The sequence below is a fragment of the Pelodiscus sinensis genome, chromosome 25 (assembly GCF_052426305.1).
Source record: "Pelodiscus sinensis isolate ZL-2025 chromosome 25, ASM5242630v1, whole genome shotgun sequence".
Lineage (NCBI taxonomy): Eukaryota > Metazoa > Chordata > Testudines > Trionychidae > Pelodiscus > Pelodiscus sinensis.
The window spans coordinates 21,737,379-21,762,555 of record NC_143076.1 but is presented as its reverse complement, the minus strand read 5'-3'; the positions used below and the strand labels follow the sequence as shown (position 1 = coordinate 21,762,555).

The 25,177-nt window shown below is 46.1% G+C and overlaps 2 protein-coding genes across 2 annotated transcripts in view; one reads left to right on the top strand and one right to left on the bottom strand.

Annotated features, from left to right (window-relative positions):
• The window catches only part of VPS11 (VPS11 core subunit of CORVET and HOPS complexes), a 28,289-nt gene extending 10,827 nt beyond the window's left edge, over positions 1 to 17,462 (bottom strand). The window contains exons 1-10 of the mRNA XM_089773325.1: positions 17,273 to 17,462; positions 16,059 to 16,207; positions 15,729 to 15,864; positions 11,749 to 11,912; positions 11,389 to 11,636; positions 9,209 to 9,410; positions 6,200 to 6,351; positions 4,514 to 4,700; positions 3,692 to 3,835; positions 1,979 to 2,167 (exon numbers count right to left, since the gene is read on the bottom strand). Of these exons, the coding sequence (XP_089629451.1) occupies positions 1,979 to 2,167; positions 3,692 to 3,835; positions 4,514 to 4,700; positions 6,200 to 6,351; positions 9,209 to 9,410; positions 11,389 to 11,636; positions 11,749 to 11,912; positions 15,729 to 15,864; positions 16,059 to 16,207; positions 17,273 to 17,423 (1,722 nt within the window). The 5' untranslated portion in view covers positions 17,424 to 17,462. The remainder of the gene's footprint in view (positions 1 to 1,978; positions 2,168 to 3,691; positions 3,836 to 4,513; positions 4,701 to 6,199; positions 6,352 to 9,208; positions 9,411 to 11,388; positions 11,637 to 11,748; positions 11,913 to 15,728; positions 15,865 to 16,058; positions 16,208 to 17,272) is intronic.
• A 2,371-nt stretch (positions 17,463 to 19,833) lies between these two features.
• The window catches only part of HYOU1 (hypoxia up-regulated 1), a 31,631-nt gene continuing 26,287 nt past the window's right edge, over positions 19,834 to 25,177 (top strand). The window contains exons 1-4 of the mRNA XM_075909683.2: positions 19,834 to 19,989; positions 22,004 to 22,095; positions 23,120 to 23,213; positions 24,913 to 24,991. Of these exons, the coding sequence (XP_075765798.2) occupies positions 19,886 to 19,989; positions 22,004 to 22,095; positions 23,120 to 23,213; positions 24,913 to 24,991 (369 nt within the window). The 5' untranslated portion in view covers positions 19,834 to 19,885. The remainder of the gene's footprint in view (positions 19,990 to 22,003; positions 22,096 to 23,119; positions 23,214 to 24,912; positions 24,992 to 25,177) is intronic.

Below are 25,177 nucleotides of genomic sequence, written 5' to 3'. Positions count from 1 at the left end.
CACTAGGATTGGACTTCCACTTCTTGAAAGATGCCTTTTTGTCCCTCACTGCTTCTTTTACATGGTGGTTAAGCCACAGTGACTTTTTTAGGTCTCTTACTATGTTTTTTAATTTGGGGTATACATTTAAATTTGGCCTCTATTATGGTGTCTTTAAAAAGTTTCCATGCAGCTTGCAGGGATTAGGCTCTAGCCACTGTGCCTTTTAATTTCTGTTTAACTAACCTCATTTTTGTGTAATTCCCCTTTTTGAAATTAAATGCCAGCGTACTGGACTGCTGAGGTGTTTTTCCCACCACAGGAATGTTAAATGTTGTTATATACTGTGTATGCCCCAAAGATCTTAAAGTCCAAACAGACAATGCAAACAGTGATGGCCAGACAAAATAAGCAAGGCATCAAAAATCAGAAATCTTAGGATTTACTTAAAAAATGTTTCTTCCGACCTCAGCTCCTCCTCCAATCTCTACATCATGTTCCCCTGTTACTGACTCAATGGACCCTTCTCCCATTCTTCTTACCACACACAAATGGTTTGTGATATCATTTGCCCACCTGCTTACATTTTATAGCCACTCATTTTGCTTATTCAATATCTTTGTCACCCTTTCCCTTCCACTCTACTCAGTATCCAACACCCACCCCCCGCCCCCTTGCACTTTCAAAGTTCAGTTCACAATTCTGCTAAAGTCAGAGGACATGAAAGGGACCCCAGCACTGCTCCCTTGCCCTGCTAATGATTCTACTTTACCCCAGTTCCTTTAAGTTTCTTATGGCATCAGTTCCCAAACACCAGTCCACGGACCTCTAGCTGCCGGGCCATGGTGGCTCTGGGGGCAAGAGTTGGGGAACACTGCTCCCTCCCCCCTGTTTGAAGAGGCATGTCCTGCCCTGCCTCTCAGCCAGCCAGCGCTGGGCAAAGGTGGAGCTCTTCCTGGACACAGAAGAGAGCTTTGCTGTGCAGCAGGAGGCCTACGCAGAGCCCGCATGGCAGCCTTAAAACAGCTGTGACCCGGGCAGCAGTGCTCAGCTGGTGGCTGGGAAGCAGTGCAGGTCTAGGAGAGGGGGTGGGGCTAGTGGCTGGGGAGCAGGGGAGAAATAGCTCAGTGGTTTGAGCATTGGCCTGCTAAACCCAGGGTTGTGAGTTCAATCCTTGAGGGGGCCATCTAGGGATCTGGGGCAAATCTGTGTCATGCATCTGATGAAGTGGGTCTCTGCCCACGAAAGTTTGTGCTCCAATACATCTGTTAGTCTAGAAGGTGCCACGGGACTCCTTGTCGTGTCCGGGATGGTACTTGGTCCTGCCGTGAGGGCAGGGGATTGGACTCAATGACTTCTCCAGGTCCCTTCCAGTTCTATGAGATTGGTATATCTCCATATATTATTTATTATAGCTAATACTGGGAATCTCCAAGGGGTGGAGGCTGGCACTGGGGCATCCAGGGTGGACAGCTGGCACTGCGGAGCTCTGTGAGCAGGGCTAGTAGTGGGGGTGCTGCTATGGGGACAGGGCCTGCACTGGGCAAATATTGGGGGCTGGCAGTGAAGAGGGCTCTGGGGGGTTCAGTGCAGTGGGACTCTGGAAACAGGAGGCTGGCATGGGGGGGTTGGGTCTATGGGACTTGGAGGGTCAGTGGCTGGTGCTGAGGGTAGTGGAGGGGCAGGGAACGCTGGGGGCTTTTGGCCAACTGGTAACATTTTATTTGCACATTTGCATATTCATCATTTGCATAATGAATATACAAATGTGCAAATAAAATATTACCAGTTCACCAAAAGTTTGTGAACGGGTTTGCCGGTCCCCAGGATAAAAAAAGTTGGGAACCATCATCTTACAGAATCTGTGACCCCACATCTCCATGGGAAACACCCCTTTGCTCCAAAACTTGTCGTCATATTGCCAGGTATGAAATCACACTGGCTACATCTCCTCACTCAACTTCTCAAGTGCACACCAGTTCAGCTACTCAGATCATACCTTTTTCCCATCTAGCATCCCAGAGCCCTCACGGTCTCCTGATGGCCGGTAGTCTGTGCACAGGATCTTTAGCAGTTCCGTGGTCTCGTTGGGGACATGGTGCATCAGGATTTTGCCATATCGCTTCATGTTACTTTCTGCCTGGTCAAAGGGCAGCTTGCCAATGTACTGCAAAGCTTCCTGGTAATTCTGCAAGGGAGAGCTGATGAGAGTCACATGGAACCACCTCTGTAGTCCAGATACAAAAGCCCTTTCTGCACAATAGCCAACATGCATGGAAACAATGTAGTATTTTGTTTTTAAAAAGGTATCTCCTAAGTTTGCCCAGCATTGAAATTAGGGATGTTAAATTTAGGTTATTTTAGTAATCGAGTAGTCAAAAGAGTTTTTACTGACTACTCAATTACTCGCTAGGGGAAGGCAGCCCCACTCAGTCCCAGCTTGCGCCAGGATCAAATCCCCCTGTGTCTCTGCAATTTAAAAGGCTGTAGGGGCCGGACAGCCTGCCTCCCAGCTCCTACTGCCTTTTCAATTGCAGAGCTGCAGAGGGGTTTGGTCCCTGACCTGGCGCAAGCAGGGAAGGACATGGGCTGCCTGCCCACTTGGCTCCCACTAAAATTTTAGAACCAGGCGGGCAGACAGCCCAGCTCACGCCAGACCAGGAACCAAACCTCGCTGCAGCTCTGCAATTTAAAACGCAGTAGGAACTGCAGTAGGGCTTGGTCCTGGTGCTAGCCAGGACTGAGGGGCTGCCTGCCCAGGTGATAGCAGCCCGTCTGTGGGAAGTCCCAACTTCCTGCTGGGTCCCCTCCCCCTCCTCCAGTCAGGGGCTGCTGCTGAAGCAGCCAGTCCTGCCCTCACTGCCTCTGATAGAGGGGGGGGGCGGGGGGGGAGAAACGAGGGGGGGCGAAGAGGGAACTACATGGTGGAGATAATGCTGGGCAGGGAAAAATAGCTTTTAAACCAGCTCCCATCCAGCACCCGCTCCTGCTTCCCCTGCCTTGTTGCCTCTGATATAGAGGCAGCAAGGGGCAAGTGTGCGACTCATCAACTTAACAACTCTCTTAGGGTATGTCTACGCTCCCACCCTAGTTCGAACTCCGAGCCCGCGGCTACACGCGGCACAGACTAGGTAGTTCGGATTAGGCTCCTATTCCGAAGTACCGGTACACCTTGAGTTGGAACGAGGTGTACCGGTACTTCGGAATAGGAGCCTAATCTGAACTACCTAGTCTGTGCTGCGTGTAGCCGCGGGCACGGAGTTCGAACTAGCGGGGCTTTAAAATGGCGGCGCCCGGCAAGATGCAAATGAAGCCCGGGAAATTCAAATCCCGGGCTTCATTTGCAATTTCGGTTGCCTACATTAGCCACCCTAGTTCGAACTAGGGTGGTAGTGTAGACATACCCCCACATCTCTAATTGAAATGTACCCCTACATGGGGCAAGATGGTGCCAGCCTGATGGACAACTAGCATTGATGCAGGACAAAGCAGCTATCCCAATAGCAGCACCAGAAACATTTGAGCTCTCTGTAATTATTTATATGCCGCAGAGGCAAGTGTGACTAATGCACAATGGCAGTAGTTATCTGTTCTGCTAGCACAACTGTTGCCTAAGCAGCTTAGACTCCCAGAGCCCACATGGAGGAGCACTCCTGACTGATCCCTATATGGTATGAAAGCCTCTAACAGATGGTTAAAGGCATCTTCTCACCTTGATGTCCTCCAGTTGTATTTTGAGGAACCATTCATGGTGTGCATGCTTCTCTGCCAGGTACACAGCATGGGAGTAATAACCTGCTTGACGGAGCACCTTGATTGCTGTCTCCACATCAAAGTGGACCTCACTCTCACTGGTCTGCAAGGAGGAAATGACTGGAGATTACTGGGGATGGAAGGAGAGAGATGGGCCTGATACAGATCTGCAGCCACCTGGATTATTTGCAAGAATCCTGTAGGCTGCTGGCAGAGACAGACCAGCTTCCAAGCATGAGGACTGAAAGAGCAACTATTTAATTCCTCTCCAGCAAGTCAAGCATTGCACGTGCATATGACCACTGCTGTAAGACAGTGCTTTTTTTGTATCTTTAAAAAAAAAAAAAAAAAAAAAAAAGTTGCTGGTACTAGGGTTTTGTCAAGAAAACAAAACAAAAACAAAACAACTACTCACAAAACATGGGAAAATTTGTCAAAGAAAAAAAACGGCCATAGTCCCTTTAATTGCTCGCTCCCAGCACTGGCTGGGGGCTGTGCTGGAGGAAAGCGGTGAGTGCTCCCAAATAAAGGTGATGGTACACCGTACCGGTGCATATCGTCACAAAAAAGCACTAGTTTTAGATATCCTCTCCTTAGATTTTTAAGGTTTAATCACGAGGAACATGCTTAAAATGGCAAACCCAACGAGTGCATCAGCGGTGCTGCAAGCTTAGAGATATGTGCCCAAGTATATGAGGATGCTACAGACTATAACTTTTTTTTCCTAATCACTGTGCTAACCTGATGGTTTTGAGTAACTCCTTTTACCTTCCCCCATTACCTTGATGAACTCCTCCAGTTTGGAGCTGTCTTTAAGTTTAGTGTAGCAGTTTAGCAGCAAGGTGGTGTGGTCTGCATTGGCCAAGGACTGACGGTGGAGCGTCTGCAGGTAAGCAGTCAGGTTGTGTATACGCTGAGCATCTAAGAACTTCCGGATCACATAAGATGGCTCTAGCTTCCCAATGGTTCTTGAGAGAAAAGCGACATGAGGGCTCTACTTCCAATAAACCAGAGATAAAAGTAATTGACAGCACAGCAAGAAAGTTCTTCACACCAGCAGGAACCCATCCACCAGTGTCCCACCTATGTTTCCGAAATGACTAGTAAGACCAGGATTCCATCTATTCTCACATGTAGTGGAATAAACTTGAGACTCTGCACCAGATCCCTTAGATTAAGGTTGGGGTGGAAACATACGATGAGGGAGGAAGCAAAGTGCCTTACACTATGGAAGCCTTACACTATGTTCCCACAACCTCACATGCCAAAATTGTGATCCCATGAGGCACTGCAAACCCAAACCAAAATGCCATTCAGCTCTGTGCACAGTGGGACAGTTCCCACAGTGCAGTGCTGTGTCGTGTCAAGCACTGCTCATGAGGATATGCTCTGCTGACAACAAGCATGGTGTAGGCATACAAGATCAATTTCCTTAAATTGGAGGCTTGATGTTGATTTAAATAAAGCCGACTTAACTTTGTAGTGTATATGTGGCCTAAGAGACAAAGAGATAACGTGATCATTTTTATGGGACCAACTTCTGTTGGTGAAAAAGAACAAACTTTAAGCTACATAAACCTGAAGAGCCAGTTCAAAACCTTGCTTCTGTCACCAACTGAAATGGGTCTAATAAAAGATATTACCGCACCCCACTTGTCTTTCTGATATCCTTGGACCAACATGGCTAACACAATACTGCCAACAAGATATATCATCTCTGGAGATTGTTATCCATAATAGATGTGCAATACTACTTTGAATCTTGCTAACGTCTGACCTCACTGATATCGTGTAACAGTAAGTTTCATAAGTGCACATTTAGGCTATCTGAAAAGTATTTCCTTTATTCAAGTTTTGAAACTGTCACCCTTCAGTCTCCTCAAACTTCCATTTATTTCTCATGTTACCAAACAACAGAAGTTCCTGATCTTCTTTCTCTCAGGCATTAATTATTTTACATACTTATCTGACATTACCTCTTGTTTAACCCCTTTCTAAAGCAACAATCCAGCTTTTCATTCTTAAGAAGAGGTTTCCCACAACCCTGATTGCTATTATCTTTTTGTAAGTTCCTCCTATTTCTAATATCCTTTTTGAGATGGGATAACCGGCACGGCTCTCATAATTCAAAATGGCAGCAAACCACTGTTCACATAATGACATAATATTTTGTGTTTTAGTCTCCATCTTGTTCCTTATCTATCCTAACATCTTGTTGCACAATGTACAGCTGTGATTAAAAAAAAAAAAGCAGAGTTTGTATCTGAGCAATACACAGTGATACTCAGGTTCCTTTCCAAAGTGATGCTGTTAAATTTGGAATCCTATAAGACTGACAGACCCTTTATTACCTCTTCATATTAGGTCTTACTTGTGTCTTTCATCCAGGGTCTTGCTAAATACAAGGCCTCTGCAGTTCCTATATTCCTTCATTATATTTCCCTGGTTTTTCATGGTCACTTCCTACCGAATATACTGCTGAATGGCTCCATCATGGTTCCCTTTGTTGTACAGATGATCTCCATATTGCCTGAAAATCTCAGATAAGCCATCGCTGTCCAAGTGGTGACTCTTGGCCAGGTTAATAGCCATTTCAAACAGGTTCTTTTTGAACAGCATCTGTGGAATGTTAAGAAAAAATAGTAATATAAAGGGCAAGAGCATTGCTCCTTTAGTGCCCAGAGATCAGGCAATTTCTGTGTCTTAAATCCAAAAGGAAACCAAGACACCCTACAAATATATAATTTCCTCATCAAACCAGGGTGACCTGGGCTTCTCACTGCCAGAGAGCAGAGGTGAAAACAGCAGAGGTAGAACATAAGAACGGACATACTGGGTCAGACCAAAAGTCCATCTAGCTCAGTATCCTATCTACCCACAGTGGTGAATGTCATGTGCCTAGAGGGAATTAAAACAGGGAATCATCAAGTGAGCTAACATCCTCTGTAGATACCATCCCTGGCCACCCTGGCTAATCCTCCAAAAATGTATCTAGTTCTTTTTTGAACCTGGTTATAATCTTGGGCTTCACAACCACCTTTGGCAAGGAGTTCCATAGGTTGCATTGTGTGAAAAAAATAATTCCTTTGTTTTAAACCTTCTGCCTATTCATTTCCTTTGGTGACCCCTAGTACTTGTATTCTGAGGAGTAAATAGCACTTTCTTATCTACTTTCTCTACACCAGTCATGATTTTATAGTTCTCACTCATATCCCCCCATTAGTTATCTCTTTTCCAAGTTTCAAAGTCCCAGACTTATTAATCTCTTCTCATACAGCAGCCGTTTCATATACCTAATAGTTTTTGTTGCCCTTTTCTGACCTTCTCCAAATCTAGTACATCTTTTTGGAGATGAAGCAATCGTATCTGCAAACTATTCCAGATGTGGGTGTACCATAGATTTATATAAAGGCAATACATTTTCTGTCTTATCGCTATTCTTGTCTTAATGATTCCCAATACTGTTTGCTTTTTTTAACAGCCACTGCACATTTGAATGTATGTTTTCCGAGAACTATCCACAATGACTCAAAGACCTTTTTCTTGAGTGGTAACAACTAATTTAGATCCTGTTGTGTATCTACAGTTGGAGTTCTGTTTTGCAACGTGCACTGTCTTCCATTTGTCAACATGAAATGTCATCTGCCATTTATTGCCCAGTCATCAAGCTTGAAGAGACCCTTTTGAAGCTCTTTGCAGTGTGCCTGTGACTTAACTATCTTGAATAGTTTTTCATTTGCAAATTTTGCCACCTCACTGTTTACGACTTTTTCCTGATCAGCTATGAATATGTTGAATAAGACTGGTCCCAGAACAGACCCCAGGAGGACACTACTAGTTATCTAAGTGCACGACTACTGAGCTATGCAGTTGCCTATTTAACACCATGCAGGTGCTCAATGAAGCTGTACAGGCCAAGGACCTGTGGCAGGCAGGCAGGAATGGTTGTCCCACTCAACTAGCCAGCCCTCCAACCAGCCAGGGCTGCGGGGCTCCAGACTGAACCCTACTATTGGTAGTGCAACCTCGACCTGGCTTCTGCCACAGCCATCCGGCCCTGGTCCTGCCCTAGGGCAATCCTGGCCTCTACCCAGCCTGGCCCTGATCCTACCACGGGGTGGCCTCAGCCCCCATCTGGCTGCAGCAGCCTGGCCCCAGCCCCAATTCTGGCTATGCCCCCATCCAGCACCATTCCCCATGTGGTCATGGCAGGCCAGTCCCTTCCCCCATCCAGCCCCTCGGTGTTCCCCCACACCCAGGTGCTGCTGTGAGGACAGAGAGCTGGGGGAGGTGGGGAAGGGAAGGAGTTCCACTCTCCTTCACCCCAAACCTTTCCCGAACCTGGCCCCACCCCATTTCCTGTATCCCCAGCTGCTGGAGCCCTGAATTCCTGATTCTGAGCCCCACCCCAGAGCCCACAACCCCAGCCGGATCCCTCGCAGCCTCTCACCCCAACCCTCTGTCTCAGTCCTAACTTCCTCATCCACTCTCCCACCCCAAAGCTTGCAACCCCCAACCAGAGTCCACACAGCCTTGCACTCCAATCTTCTGCCAGGCCTGAGCCTCTTCCCACATTATGAACCCCTTTGCTCCACCGCAGCCACATGAAATTGATGCATGTCATTTCCATATTGGTGCACAAAATTAATTCCATTCAGAGGCAGAGAAAATTAAAGGGAATACTACTAGTTACCCCTCTCCACTCTGAAAACTGATCATTGATACCTATCCTTTGTTTCTTTTATTTTAACCAGTTCCCAATCCATCCTTCTTTTCCTATGATGGCTTACTTTGCCTAAGAACCTTTTGTGAGGGTTCTTTGTCAAAGACTTTTTGGAACTGTAAGTGAACTGTATCCACTGGATCCCCTTTGTCCACATGCTTGGTGACCCCCTCTAAAAAAATGCAGATAGATTCGTGAGGCATCATTTCCCTTTACAGAAACTACACTGGCTCTTCCCCAGCAAGCTAGGTTCAACTGTGTGGCTGACAATATTGTTCTTTACTATAGTTGCAACCTAGAAGATGGGACAGAGTCTTGAAGGCAGGATGCCTGAGGAGAAAGAAATCTTTATGGGGAATGAGAGCGCAAAAACTCCAGTTCAGAGAGCTGAGAAAGAAGGGGACTTAACCAGTAAGATCAGATTGTGTATAATGGACAAATCATGTTACTGGCGATACTTCTTACTAGGTCATGGACACATATGCCTACAAGGCTAGTTGTTCCTTCCACTCAATGCTGTCCATAACACCTCAGTTAAGCAGAGCACTGTCAGCACATCTGCCATATAAAACTCACCTGAGGTAGTCAGTAAGTGGGTCCCTCTCACACCTTCTCTCTCTAATACCTGGGGAGCCAAAGGGCAACACCACCAGCGCCAACATAGCTCTCTTGTCCAAAGTGCCAGCTTCTCAAGCTCTAATCTGTGGAGCTTTTACAATTCTGAAGCCATAAAACACTAAGAAGGTGACTTGCCTCAAGTTTCGTCTGAGTATCCTTCTCCTGAAGCACATGGATCTTCCCATCTCTAGTCAGCACGTAGAGAGACCCCCACTCTGCTAACACATCCACCACGTCATCAAAGACAGAGCTGTATGCGATGAACTTGTTACACAGATCATAGACATTCAAGATTTGCTTGTCGGAGTTCTGTGCGTCGCTCCCAGCAAACTCTGATCTGGATGCCAGAAGAAAGAGGAAGAGTTTAACGAACATGCTTCTGGATTTCTGAGTCACATTCTCAACAGTGTCACCTTAATACACTTTGAGCCAGGATACAATGCTTTGTACATCAATGTGAGTATGTCATATGTTATTAATTTATATGCTAGATAGGAGACATCCTATCTGAGTTATGAAAGGAAAGTGACAGATCCCAATCAATCTGGATGGTAGGACATGCTGCTATCCCAGGAGAAATGACAGGATCTGTAGGTGCAGATGAATTCATAGTAGTGGTTTCCAAGGCCCTAACACCAATCATATGCCACAGTAATGTCAGTAAATAGCTGGGATGACCCCTGGGGTTCAGAAATGATTAGGGGTTTGGAACAGGTCCTGTATGAAGAGAGATTAAAAAGACTTTTCATCTTAGAAATGAGGAGACTAAGGGGGAGATATGATAGAGGTCTATAAAATCATGACTGTGGAAAAAGCCAATAAGGAAAAATTATTTACTTACTCCCACAATATAACTAGGGGTCACCAAATGAAATTAATGGGCAACAGGTTTAAAATAAATAAAAGGAAGTTTTTCTTCACTCAGAGCACAGTCAACCTCTGGAACTCCTGGCCAGAGAATGTGGTGAAGGCTAGAACTTTAACAGGCTTCAAAAAAGAGCTAGATATATTCATGGAGGTTCGGGTCCATCAATGGCTATTAGCCAGGATAGGTAGGAATGGTGTCCCTAGCCTCTGTTTCTCTGGAGGTGGGTGACAGGAGAGGGATCACGTGAGGATTACCTGTTGTGTTCCTTCCCTCTGGGGCATCTGGTATTGGCCACTGTCAGCAGACAGGATACTGGGCTAGATGGACCTTTGGTCTGACCCAGTATGGCTGTTCTTATGGGGTGCCCAGGACTGTGAGTCACCCTATTATCCACTCTACCTCCAGCTAGAGAGAGACTTGCTGGTGCATAACTGGGTGCTAGATCTCCGACAGCTCCCGTCTATTAACCCCAAACCATCTCCTCTGGGCTATGCCAGCCTTCATTTTGCCTTGCTAGTTAACAACAGATATGACCCAGTACCTGAGCTCCTTTGAAGCATTCCCCTATAGTGATCAGCTCTCAGCAATAACAGATTTGCTATATTGCCAAGGCAACAGCAACCGAGGAACAACATCTCCTACAATCCCACGGCATTAAGTTATAGTGAAAACAACCATAAGTTTATCATCAAAGATTAAGATGTAGGAGATAGTAAGAATATTGGAAGCAGGATTACCTATCAAACAAAATTATAGCACCATTCCTAAAGACTGAACATAACTTAGCTTTCTGACCTTCTGTTCAAATAGGATGATCTTACTCAAAGCATTTCTGCAAAGTTTTCAACCAAACCTGGTTGAGACCCCATTTTCATGAATGTAAATCGCATTGCCCTATTACTTCCTAAGAGAAGGAATAGAGAGTGCCTTCCTTGTTCACTGTTATAGTTCAGTAAACATTTGTCGTGCATCCCCAGATAGGGTCCTTTCCCCCCCGCTGTTCTCTTTCTGTTAAAGCTCACAATCCCTCCTCTGCATTTAGCTCAGACGAAGGACTGTGAATGAGACAATACTCAACTTGTCAAAATCTCTTCGGTCTAAAATGAAACCAGTTCTTCACATCTACTGGGGTTTAATACCTTGATACAAACTATCAAACCACATTTCTCATGGATATACACATAAATCCTTACATAGCAGCAGCACCTGTATTTTACAGTGATAATGACCACCATTTAAAAACCTCATCTGATACTCTTTATGGATGTCTACTATGAAAGCAGCAGGCCTGTTAGGAGTTGCTGTTACAGACCACTGAGCCCTGTGTCACCTGGGAGCAATGGGGCTCTGGATCACAGCAGCGTTGCACAACGGAGCACCAGGAGAGCTGCAAAGACAGCACAGTGAGTACATGTAAAATGGACTCATCTGCTTCCCGGAGTCTTACTTTGGAGAGGTTTTCCGGTCCTTGGAAACAATGATGAGGTATCCCCGATACCAGTGAACGATCAATTTCTGTCCCTCAAAGGCAAAGCAGGGGCCACGTTCATCTGGCTGGTACAGATACACACATTCATTTCCTGCCACAATGAACTGGAGGTCCTGGGAGGGGTCGCTGAGCGTGGAGCAGCGTAAACCGCAACCACGCGTGTCCAGCTCCAGACGAAGATAATCCTTTCCTGATAGCATATAGGACTGTGAAGGAAATATGATTTTTTTCAGATGTTACACTGAACAGCAGAGTGTAGTTACATGTAGTGGGTCAAAGTCTAATCTCTACTACAGCTTTGCCAAGTCAGTATCTTACCTGGATGTTCTCCGTGGTGACAACAAAAAGGTGGGTGATTTTGCCAGACTGGCGGAAGGCAAGCCCAGTGACTGGGTAACTGCCTTCATGTAAGATCTGGGTCTTACTATGTCGATCTCGTGTGATGTCTCCTTTTGTAAGCACAACGCTTCCATCTGCAAAACCTGTCGAAGAAAAAGGATCACTTTTTATGTCTATGGAACTTTCCAAACATTTGTAAACAGAAGTTATAGTAAGACGAGGGCTTAAAGAAAAGCTCATGTAGCACAGGCCTGGTTTGAGGCCTAGCTAACAATGGACAAACTTGGCTAATCATAGAATACTAGAACTGGAAGGGACCTCGAAAGGTCATCAAGTCTAGTCCCCTGCCCTTACAGCAGGACCAAGCACTGTCTAGATCATTCCTGCCAGGTGTCTGTCTAATCTGCTCTTAAATATCTCCAATGATGGAGATTCCAGACCCCCCCTCTTAGGTAATTTATTCCAGTTTTTAACCACCCTGACAGGTAGGACATTTTCCCCTAATGTCCAAACTAAACTGCCCTTGCTGCAATTTAAGCCCATTGCTTCTTGTCTTTTCCTCAGAGGCCGAGAACAATTTTTCTCCCTCCTCATTGTTAGCAGGGAACTAATATAATCTGAAATGTACTAAAATCAAAATGGAGACTGTGCTTAAAGGGATAATTCAAAATGGAGTTGTGGTGCATGATGGGATTTTAAAATGGAACTCAACAGACAGAGGACTTTTGCGGCCAAAACTATCCTCTGCACACGGCACGTGACTGTGCACACCGCACCAGTTTGTCTGCAAGCAGCACTATTTCCTGCACTCAGCACTCTAGCTGCTTTCCCGCCCAGAGGTGCTTATAAGCTTGGACCCCAAGAGAGTTCATGTTCTCTTCTTCTGTTCTTCTCCTGCTGGTTCTTCATTCGGTCGGTTCGTGCAGTCTGCTGTTCTCTAAAGGACCGTGGCGAAGGCCGGGACCTGCTTGGAACAGATCACTATCTGCTGCTCACAGAGTGCTTCTGCCCACCACTGTGGTGAAAACCCAGTGTAGTGGACTCTAGCTATCTGCACCACTGAACCATCCTCCAGCCTGCTCCAATTATTGTGGTGAAGACCCTTAATTGCGGAGCCAAGAACCACTCTCCCTGCCATGCTGTCACACCATCGACAGACTAACAACAAGGACTCCTCAGAGTTTCTCCCCCGAGGCTATATCAAGCCAAAGGGTAGAAGGTCCTGAGCCTCGGCAGCAGCCAGCTATCATCTAACATCTCCTAGACAGACTGAGTATAACTTATGTTATCCGTTTTACTGTACTATCTCCTGTCATTTCAGAGGGTGACGGGTTGGTCTTACAGTGTTGTTTGTTTGTTGTGTTGTGTTATCTATTCAAGTTTATTGGTTATCTGTTGTACTCAATACATTTTTACATCTTTTAAATTTGAATTCAGAGTCTGTGTTTATTTCCATCTGAAAAATCCGCTGGTGATAGATACAGTGGGTTCCAGGCCGGATCTCCTTCTGGGAGAAAGGCATAAATCACCATCTAGTCAGCAACCCCAGTCTAAATTATTCTAAATTAGTTTACCAGTGCGCCTTTGCTGGTAACATTGTAACACCTTTTTAGATACTTGAAAACCACTATCATGTCCCCTCTCAGTCTTCTCTTTTCTAAACTAAACAAGCCAAGTTATTTCAGTCTTCCCTCATGGGTCATGTTTTTAAAGACCTTTAATTATTTTTGTTGCTCTTCTCTGGACTTTCTCCAAATCTTTCTTGAAACGCAGTGCCCAGAACTGGACACAATACTCCAACTGAGGCCTAATCAGTGCAGAGTAGAGTGGAAGAATGACTTCTCGTGTCTTGCTCACAACACACCTGTTAATGCATCCCAGAATCATGTTTGCTTTTTTTTGCAAGTATCACACTGTTGACTCATGTTTAACTTGTGGTCCACTATGCCCCCTAAATGCCTTTCAGCAGTACTTCTTCCTAAAGAATCACTTCCTATTCTGGATGTGTGAAACAGATTGTTCCTTCCTAAGTGGAGCACTTTGCATTTGTCCTTATTCAGCTTCATCCTGTTTACCTCAGACATTTCTCTAGTTTGTCCAGATCATTTTGAATTATAACCCTATCCTCCAAAGCACTTGCAACCCCTCACAGCTTAATATCGTCTGCACGCTTAATGGTACTCTCTATTCCATCATCTAAATCAATGAAGAAGATATTGAACAGAACTGGTCCCAAAACAGACCCATGTAATCCCACTTGTTATGCCCTTCCAGCACGATTGTGAACCATTAATAACTTCTCTCAGGGAACTGTTATCCAGCCAGTTATACACTCACCTTATAGTAGCCCCATATAGGTTGTAATATAAAGCAAAGGTAGGCTGTGAGAAACAGGCAGGCCCCTACTCTCAGAACTTGGCACGAACAGGACTGAGAGTGCAAAACACTAATTGGTAATAGGCCCAAGTGTAGAACAGTAATTGGTACCAATCATACATTGAAAGCACATTCCAAAAAGATGGTACCACCAGCTTGTTAAGAAAGATCTTGATACCCACACTCCCCACAGATATCAACCCAGGTTCAGAAAAGCATCTAAACTGACAGCATGATGGACAAAGATGTTCTAATCGAAGCACAAGGTACAGGGTGCTGGGTGCTATCTAAGTATCGTCAGAGGATGGTAACCTGACAACGTCAGGAACGATGTGTAACTTGTTTGTATATAAAGTGGTGTCTTTGGGAGACAGTCTTTGTCCAGCAAGGGGTGCAGTAGGGTCTCTCATTGACTGAACTGAATCCATTGTTATGGAGAACATATGTGTAGTGATTCAACAGAGTGTACTGACAACTTTTACTATAGTTTACTTAACAATAAACCTGGATGGGCACCTTCAATCCTTATCTGATTTGTAATCTTTGGGGGCTGTCTTGGAGTCTGCTAGATTGAGTAATTGCACAAGTCAATATGGCACACATCATTGAGCACATATGCATGCAGCTTTCTGGTTATCACCACTGACTGAGCAGAATACATTTCAGGACACCGCGACAGTAAATCCTCACTTCTATATTGGTGGCCCTACTACAGAAGTCACACCATAATTGCTATTACAAGCAGGTCAGCTACAGTTAGAACCTTTTTGCCTCTAAAGGCGTCCATTACTCTGCTGTTTAACCATTTGAGCTCACGTATTACGTTGTCTGATTTGGTTTTCTATTATGGTGTTTTTAAATAGTACCCTTGCTGCGTACAGGCATTTCACCCTTCTGACAGTCCCTTCTCATTTCCGTGTAGCAAGGGTCCTCATTTTTGTGTAGCTCTCTTTTTAGGGTTAAATGTTACCATAGTGGCAATTTTAGTATTATGCCCATTACTAGGACGTTAACTGTGACCAAACAAGTTAGCTACAATTACTTCTTGGGCCAGATTCTGTACTTTGCTTAAGACTAAATCAAGAAATGTCACACCCCCTTATGGATTCTAATAATGTAAAGATTTAACTAGTTACATGGTAAACATTCACCTTACCAACATGCTCTACCTGGGTAAATAGTTAACCAGAAGGCTGGTCCAACCACAGCAAGACCCAACCCCTGGTGAGGCAGGCATGGGCCAGACAAAGCAGTCCCCATGTCTGTGGTGGGCCCTTAAACACCATTAATTTTAAAAAAAGTTGTAATATAGTTAAAGAGAGTATGTACCTAACTTGTAAACATCAATAAAACATTAACTCTCTGCACATAAATTACTGCAAAACTCAAAATTTGCCAAACTTTAGTCAGCAATTATTGGTCTTCTCAAGTAGCATCAGGTACACTCTCTTTAGGAAGAAAATCATGGTTGTGAAAATGTCAAACTAATCTATCCTGCCGTCAGTAGGACCAACCCATTTTCACTCCATTATAGTATCTTTTGTTTCTCTGGCACCTTCAGGTGGTGTTTGTTTTTCACTTACCAATAGCCATGAAGTTAAGATTCTCATGGACAGTTAGACAGGACACAACTGTGGGTTTGTTACCCGGTATTGCAGGGAAAATCCTTGTGCAAAGAGGATTCCCACCATCTCGTTTCTCCAAGTTCCAGACTTTAACCTGGAAACAAAAGAGAAAGAACATGAACAGAACTTGGTCTTCAGGTATATTGGGGCCAAAACCTAGTCCCTTTTAAGACCACAAGGCTAGAATTTAGCATACTGTTTTTAGAACAAAGACATTCCCAAACTAATCCCAATACACTGCTCTTCTTAGACAAGATGGGCTCAAGTCCTCTTCACCATTTGACTTACCAGCGGGTTAATGCCTTCTTCATCCTCACCAATAGAAGCCAATATGCTGTGCTGCTTCAGCTGGTACAGGTGAGTCACTCTCAGCTTGTAAGCCTGGAAACAGCTAAGCTGAAGGGAACGTGGCAAGAACCAAATCTGACCTTCCATATGTACATGACAGTCAAGGTACTCATAGAAAATAACAAAGCCACATATATCATAACCAAACTCTTCTTTAGCTGCTGTTAATTTTGATAACCAGCCAAATATTCTGATTTTAGCTATTGCTCCTGACACTGAGGGGATCACAGACCAACAAAACAGCCAACATTCTAATTTGTAAGTGATCAAGAGTTGGAAGATGCAGGTGTTTTCTGTATGTCAAAGGACAACTGAAAAACAAAGCAACAGCTCTTTACACACCTATTAGATATCTATTAGTTTAGGGCCCAATGCTGTGAGGGACTAAACACTTAATTCCCTTAAGAACCCCACAGGCATCTTTTGGAGCCCACCTGTACTGAAATCATAGTGTAGTTCAAGCTGAGAATGGACACCTTGTTTCTAGTACACAGATGAAATATTTGCGCCCCTATACTCTTTCTAGGGTTAATCTGCAACCTGGCTGGGCTTATGCAGCTTCTTCCCACCATTTGATGTGGACAGTGAAGCTACTCCAGCCTGGCAGGGCCCTCACACGCTGGGGATCCTCCAGCATGGCCAGAGCAGTCCCCACCTGTAGGATCCAGTTTAAGAGGTTAACTAGTTAAACATAACCAGCTAACTGATTACACAGGATTCTACATCCTTAAGTCTTTCTAGTGGTTATACCAACAGTGATTCTCAGTTACACAGCTCACATTTACAAGCATCTTCACATGCATCATGCAATAAAGAAAATGGACACCTTGTGATTTCCGGGAATACTCCCTATCTTCCAATTAACTAGGCTCTTTGTACAAAGGAGGAACGCTGTGACACGCGAGGGCCCTGTGCATCTCTCACACTTCCCATTTCATTTCTGCACGCAGCAGGTAAAGCACGGGGGGGGGGGGGGGGGGGTTGGTGCCCGTTGCGACGGGCAGTGCGGCGAGGCGAAGCGACACGCTTGGCCTTAGCTTGAGCCAGGCTCGGGAGAATCCCCCCGCCCCGGGACCAGCGCACCGGGCGGGCGTTTCCCTCAGGCCGGGTCTGGGGCCCGCGCTGCCGGCCAGCCCGCGGCGCCGCAAGGATATCCCCGAGCACCAGGCTGCCCCGGCCCGCGTCGCACACGGCGATGCCCGGCGGTAGGGCGAAGGGCTTCCCGGCCCCCTCCGGCCCGCCCGGCTCCGTCACCGGCTCCCGCTCGAAGAACACGAAGCGGCGCCACTGCAGGTAGGCGGCCATCTTGGCGGCCGGGCCGGGCTTGGCAGAGATCAGCTGACCGCTCTCCCCGAGCACGTGACTGACTGCGGTCTCGGGTCTGTCACGTGGGGTGCTGCTCAATCGCGGCCCCGGCTGCTGCAAACCGTCTCGCCCTTGTGCCCTGAGAGCCAGCCACGCGGGCGAGTGTGGGAGCAGCCGGGAGTTGCACCGCCTCCACTCACATTGTAATTGCTAATTGGAGTGACCCCTACTTTCTAAAGGGCCTTCCCCGCGCTCCCTAACCCCGAAAGCAGCACGCCCCTGCTCACCAGGGCTGTTCCTGGGAGTAATGTTAAGGTGCACATAGGCTGCGTCTAGACTGGCAGCTTTTTCCGCAAAAGCAATTGCTTTTGCGGAAAAACTTGCCAGCTGTCTACACTGGCCACTTGAATTTCCGCAAGAACACTGATGATGTCATGTAAGATTGTCAGTGTTCTTGCGGAAATGCTATGCTGCTCCCGTTCGGGCAAAAGCCCTTTTCTGGAAATGCTTTTGCGCAAAAGGGCCAGTGTAGACAGCTGAAAACTGTTTTGCCAAAAAAGCCCTGATGGTGAAAATGGGGCTTTCTTGCACAAAACCGCGTCTAGATCGGCACGGACGATTTTCTGCAAAAAGTGCTTTTTGCGGAAAAGCATCCGTGCCAATCTAGACGCTCTTTTCCGCAAATGCTTTTAACGGAAAAACTTTTCAGTTAAAAGCATTTGCGGAAAATCATGCCAGTCTAGACGTAGCCTATGGGTTCAAGCCGAAGCATGGAGATACTCTGCTCTAGGGCAGGTGTATTTGGGCATGCATGTCTGCAACTTAGCTGGCTGGAGCAGGTGTATACTCAGGGCCCTAACAAATGTATAGCTGTGAAAAAGCATGGTCCTAGCCCATGACATTTAGACATCTCCCTGTAAAATCTGATCTTTGGTGCATTTTTAATCTATTTCACACGGGAGACCAGTGTTTCCCCAAAAGGAGTCACAAACATCTTTGTAGATGGTAACTGTAGGAAGGTCACTGTATTATCACCCCTATTTCTGCACTGCCTTCAAAGCTGGGTAGCCAGAGATTGGTGTCTGCTGGCCCCCTGCCCCGCTCTGAGGGCAGTACTGTTACTGATACCATGCAGAAATAAAGATGGAATGGTATTACTGCCCTTACTTTTGTGCTGCCTTCAGAGCGGGACTCTAGACCAGCAAGTGACACTACCTGGCTGCTCAGCTCTGATTGCTGCAGCACAGAAGTAAAGGTAGCAATAGTACACCATTTTTTACTTCTGCATGGTTATTGGTAGCAGGATATCAAAAGAATACAAGAGGAGCACTATTATATAATACTTATAAATGTTCACTTAGGTCATGGTTCAGACATAGTTAGTGCTTCCATGGAGCAGCATTGCTTTTCTGTGTTACTGCAAATAGTGCTTCCAAATAATCGCAGGGCAGGGCCCACCAGAGGACAGTAGAGCCAAATGTTAGAGAGAACTGCTTTAAATGCCTATACCATGGATCCCCGGGGTAGCTTGATGGATCCTGTTAAGACTACAATAATGCAGGCAAGATAACAGTAACAAAAAAGCATGTATTTCACACAAAATATTTTTTTGTTTCAACCTTAAAACCACTTGAGTTTCCCCATCTCTAGAATCTGTGATTACATGAGACAAGGACCTGTTATAAAACAACAGTTTTACTACTGGTAGTTTTTTCTTGCTTTTTTCATTTTGCATATGTTTGCATTCAAATGGATTGTTTATGGCAGACATGACCCATACCTTTCTGGTCTTGAGATGGAGAATGAAAAGAGGCTTTTTGTTGCTAGTTGTTTTACCCGTGAAACCAGGAATTACATCGCATCTCCCCGTGGCTCGTTAAATACATAGAATCAGTATTCATGAGTTAAGGGTAATCTGTTAGTCTGAATCTGCAAAAGCGACGAGGAGTCCTGTGGCACCTTATAGACTAACAAATGTATTGGAGCACCAGCTTTCGTGGGCGAAGACCCACTTCAATGCATCTGACGAAGTGGGTCTTTGCCCACGAAAGCTGGTGCTCCAATACATCTGTTAGTCTATAAAGTACCACAGGACTCCTCGTCGCTTTTGCGTATTCACGTGTTATGTCTGCATGGAGCCATGGGCATGACAGGCAAGCCACGGAGAGGAGCAACAGGCCTCTTCCTGTGAGCACAGATGCAAAAGTCTTTGGACAGGGACGATCGTTAGTTTCCTTCCGCCGCCTCAGCCGCAGCGGCCTGCAACACAAGCCCCCCAGAACGCACGCGCACCCTATCTCACCGCCCCTGGGGTTGCTATGGGAGGGGCGCGCGCCTGGGCCCGGTGGCCAATGGAGTGGGCGCGTCCCACGTGCGTCCTTCCGGCTTATCCGAACGTGGCCCAATAGGGGCTAGTCTGCTGCCCGGATTGGTTCGCGGGGCCGGCGCTGGCGGCCGCTCCAATGAGCTCGCGCCGCGTCCGGCCGGAGGTTGCGCGAGGCGAGACGCTGCCGCCGCGAATGGGACCAGGGGTAGCGGGGCTCGCGCCGGGCGTGCGGAGCCGGAGGTGAGTTCGCGGGGCGCGAGCCTGGCGCCCCTTTGCCCCCCAGGGACGCGCGGGGGAGCATGGGAGACCGGCAGCTGTGGCGGGAGCGGCGTTCGCTGCCCGGCCCCTCGCGCTGCAGCCCGGGCGGAGCGGGGGTCGCTGGGCTCTTGGGCCCGTGTGTGTCACTTCTGCCCCGTGCCGCCTTCAGCGCTCGCCTCTGCCCGGCGCAGGGGCATTGCTCCCGCCCTGTCGCACTGCCGGCCGCAGGCAGGCTGCGGGGAGCGAGGCCTTTCCGCAAGCTGGTGCGCCCAGCGCTGTGAGGAAGGGATGCACCGTTCCCGGCTGCAGTTGTGCTTCAGAGCTGCCCTAGAGCAACTGACTCGTCTGCCCGCTTCTTTGTGCCCTACGAGATGTGGGCTACTTTAGCAAGAAGGCTCGTATCTTAGAATCCTAGAGCACTAGGACTGGAAGGGACCTCGAGGGGTCAACGAGTCCAGTCCCCTGCCCTCATGGCAGGACCCAGCACTGTCTAGCCCATCCCTGATAGACATTTCTCTAACCTGCTCTAAATATCTCCAGAGATGGGGATTCCACAACCTCCCTGGGCAATTTATTCCAGCGTTTGACCACCCTGACAGTTAGGAACTTTTTCCTAATGTCCAACCTAAACCTCCCTTGCTGCAGTTTAAGCCCGTTGCTTCTTGTTCTATCCTCAGAGGCCAAGATGAACAAGTTTTCTCCCTCCTCCTTATGACACCCTTTTAGGTACCTAAAAGCCACTATCATATCCCCCCTCAATCTTCTCTTTTCTAAACTAAACAAACCCAATTCTTTCAGCCTTTCTCCACATCTTTCTTGAAATGCGGTGCCCAGAATTGGACACAAAACTCTAACTGAAGCCTAAGTAGCGCAGAGTAGAGCGGAAGAATGACTTCTTGTGTCTTGCTCACAACACACCTGTTAATGCATCCCAGAATCATGTTTGCTTTTTTTTGGCAACAGCATCACACTGTTGACTCATATTTAGCTTGTGGTCCACTCAGGGCTGGACCGAGCCATTCCGGCACCCTGGGCACACAGGTTAATTGCACCCTGAGTTGGGGGAGGAAGCATGGGCGGCCCTGCCCCTGCCCGGCATGTGGGAGAGGGCTCACAGAGCAGGCGGCAGCAGGATGCATGTACCTGGCTCAGCCCTGCCCGGCTACCGCTGCTGGCGCACAACCTGGGGCCACCCGGGGCAGGCTGAGCCTGGCCATTCAGGGCCCCTGGCCACAGGGGCAAGGGCGCTGCTGGCCTGCGCTGCTGGAATTAACGCGGCCCCTGCCCCGGGTAGCCACGGCAGGGTGGCCGCTGGGAGCTGCTGTAGCCCGCGATCTGGGAGCCGGGCGCGCGGTGCCTGTTGGCAGCTATAAGGGGTGCTGCACACCCCTTACAGCTGCCATCAGGTACCCCCCATAGGTGGGCGCCCCGGGCAGCTGCCTGGCTTAACCCATGCCTTAATCTGCCCCTGGGTCCACTATAACGCCTAGATCCCTTTCTGCCGTACTCTTTCCTAGACAGTCGCTTCCCATTCTGTATGTGTGAAACTGATGGTTCCTTCCTAAGTGGAGCACTTTGCATTTGTCTCTATTAAACTTCATCCTGTTTACCTCAGACCATTTCTCCAATTTGTTCAGATGATTTTGAATTATGACCTCCTCCTCCGAACCAGTCGCAACCCTTCCCAGTCTAACAATCTTATTAAACTATTGTGAAACTTAATGTTCTAGACAGTTTTTAAAACTAACTTTATTCTAAAAATGGATTATATTTATAAATCAGGGATGGATGTAAACTACAACTCTGGGTTGAAACTCTCTGAATGTTGGTTGTGAGTAGAGCCAGATCAGAACTTTATATCTCAGATTATCCTTATTGTGAATATTTAATTTGTGACTTTTATTTATTAGTTGTTGGCATAAAGGAGAGAAGTTCCTCCACATGCTGAGAATTTCACAGCCAGATTGGATAATTAATCTTTGCTGTTTATTTTCAGCAAGGTATTAGCTGTGACAATGTCCAGGATGACACAAGTGCCCTTGTGGTCTCTGACCTTCCTCCTACTGGCCTGTCTGCCATCAGAAACAGGTGTGTGCATGGTGGTGTAGTGTTGTGGTGTTTTGTTTTTTTGTTTTTCTTGGCTTTTTACTATCTGATAAGTGTTTGAGGGAAGTTATAAGCAAAACCTGCACATTGGGATCTACCTATTCTGGGAACTGCCAGTGGGATATGCCTGCAAGATTATAGCCTGAAGTCCAGCCTGAAAATTATAACCATCCAGATGTTGCTTGGGCACCTTTGTGAAATTATTTGGTATATTTTGGCTTAAATGTCACCTAATAAATACATATGCCCATTGTAAAAAAGCAGTTAGTATGATTGGTTCCTTATTTGCATGGATCACTCTCTTCTCACCATTAAAGGAGATCTCTGCTGGGTTGTGGGGAGAGATACATCAGTGGCTAGTGCAGGGAGAGAGCGTGTGAATAAAGGATTTCTGTCTCCAGGGCTCTCATTCTAAAAAACCTAACACCAGCATTAAATTCATAGTATTGTTTCAGTCTTTTGGTGTAAGAGAAAGAAGCATATAAAATAAGCTATTGAACTGAAGTTTACTCAGAACTGGGGGATAAAATTCAATGGCAAACAAAATATAGAGGTGCAAAATCAAGAGACACAGTTGACAGGCCTCAAGGTCATTGTGACATGTTGGTCCTAAAATGAATTGGAAATTAATAGCTTAGCACTGATGAAGTCCAAGGAGCCATGGAACTACCCATAGTTCAGAATGTTTGCAGTGGTGTTCTAGCTATGTTGATCTCAGGATATCAGAGACGAGATGGGTGAAGTAGTGTCTTTTATTGAACCAACTTCTGAAGAATAGCTCTATGCAGCTCAAAAACTTGTCTCTTTCATCAACGGAAGTTTGTCCAATAAAGTATATTACCTCGCGTCTCTCCTCCCTTTTGTCTCTTTCCTCACCTTGTTTGGATAGAGTCCTTAAGGGTGGTTTCACTCTTTTCTACACCCCTTGCCAATATGCCAAGAGGACTTGCTAACAGATGTATTTCATGGGAAAGTATATCTCACATCTATTGCTTTTGCATTGCAGACTCTCTGGCTGTGATGTCAGTGGACCTGGGCAGTGAGTCAATGAAGATAGCAATTGTTAAACCTGGGGTACCCATGGAGATCGTTTTAAACAAGTAAACTATAATTCTTCTTCTTGGTCTGGCATGTTTCCATGTCAGCAAGCCTGTGAGGATATACAGGCTCTGATAGAAACTCTTTATCTCTGCATCTTCTGTAAAGGCTTTCTATGCTCTTGGCTTTTGGGGCTTGAAACAGTCTTTTGCTGGAAGGAAACTTCCCAAGGGAATGGAGGAGCCTAAGATGTCAATATTTGCAGGACTTAATCATTGATTTAGAATAAGTTTCTGGCCCTTATGATTACGATAATCTTCCAGTTGTGACCCAAGTTTAAGCAGATGCATTATCATCTTCCTACATCTACATACTATTCCTACATACTATCCCAGTGCCTTTATTACCCAGATTTGCCAAATTGCCCTAAGTTATGCTAAAACTGGTTGCACTGTAACTGTTCCGAAATGTGTGGGCAGAAGTGCAACTGAAAATCACCTGTTTCACTCTGTTAGTGGCACTGGCTTGGATGATGGGGAGGGGTAAAAAAGCAGAGAAACTCCATTTTGTAACAGTCAACAGTCTAAAAAGGAAGATGAGTGGAACTCTGCTTTGCCCCCCAAAATTCAGGTACCTGTTGATGGAAAGAGGGAGCTTTTTTGCTTCCATAGCAGAAAGTGAGAGACTAAAAGAGTATCCAGCATTAGAGAGGGTTCAGAGAAAAGCCAAGAGAATGACCAAAGAGTTAGAAAATGTGTCTTTGAGCACTTTGAGTCTATCACTAAATCTATTTAGCATAACAAAGAGAAGGTTCTGGGATGATTTAATTACAGTCTAGAAGTACCTCATGTAAAACAAATATTTGATAATGCATTCATTAATTTGGTATAACAATCTAATGGCTAGAAATAGAATTTGGACAAACTGAGATTGAAATAAGGTATACTTTAACAGTGATTTGTAATTAACCATTGGAACAATTTACCAAGGGTCATGGTGGGTTCTTTGTTGCTGCCAATTTTAAAATCAAGTAGACTGTTTTTTAAAATATCTGCTGTCATTGAAACGTGAATTATCTTCATGAAATTACCAGTCAGACTAGATGGTCACAATAATCCCTTCTGGCCTTGGAATCTATGAATTTGCTGGCAAAGGCCTGATAGGAAAGTTGGCTCCCCCCCCCCCCCCCCCCGGTGAGGTTGCAGAGAATTGCCTTTGAACCTTGCTTGTTGGCAAGGGCTATTCTTTCATTTGCCTCAAGCTAGGAGTATTAGGGGACAGGGAGAGCTGCAGACGGTAATAGGCCATGGAGGTACTGAGAAATCAAAAGCACACTAAGGTTACCTTAGAGTGGCCTCCAGCTCTGAGCCATTTGTTAGAAATTCAAGAAAGTGCTTCCTCTGGAATTCTAATGTTTTGGTTACCTTCTCCCAAGCTTCCCAGCAGTATGGAAGCAGGCCTATGTCATAGAGGTCTTTAAATAGACATATAGAGCCATTGGAGGTGGCAATGCACTGAACTGTGCTGCGTCTCGTTCTTGGAGAATGATCAATTGGCCGAACTGCCCTGGAGGGAGATGCTGCTATTGAAACACTTCAGAGTAATCAGTGATGAGCTATCTCAAGCATGTAGCCTCAGTATCTGTTGGCATCTGAGTATCCTCCTTGAGTTTCTGGATTAAACATTCTCAGACCTGTTAGAGTTGGTTGTTGGCAATGAGTGTCACTCTGTATCACTTCTTTATCCTTTTTTCTTCCTTAGAGAATCACGGAGGAAAACACCAGTGGCTGTGTCCCTGAAAGAAAATGAGCGTCTGTTTGGCGATAGTGCAGTGGGAATGGTAAGATACCAAATCAACTATATGCAGGTAGAATTTGTTATACACATACCCATGTACAAAACCCAGACTCCAATATATATTCTGTTCACTAGTCCCTTGTGCATGGGTATCTGAGTACTCAGGTTAAGAGATTTTACTATCCCACCGCCACCTTGTACTAGTTCTCCTATGGAAACCCTAGTTCCA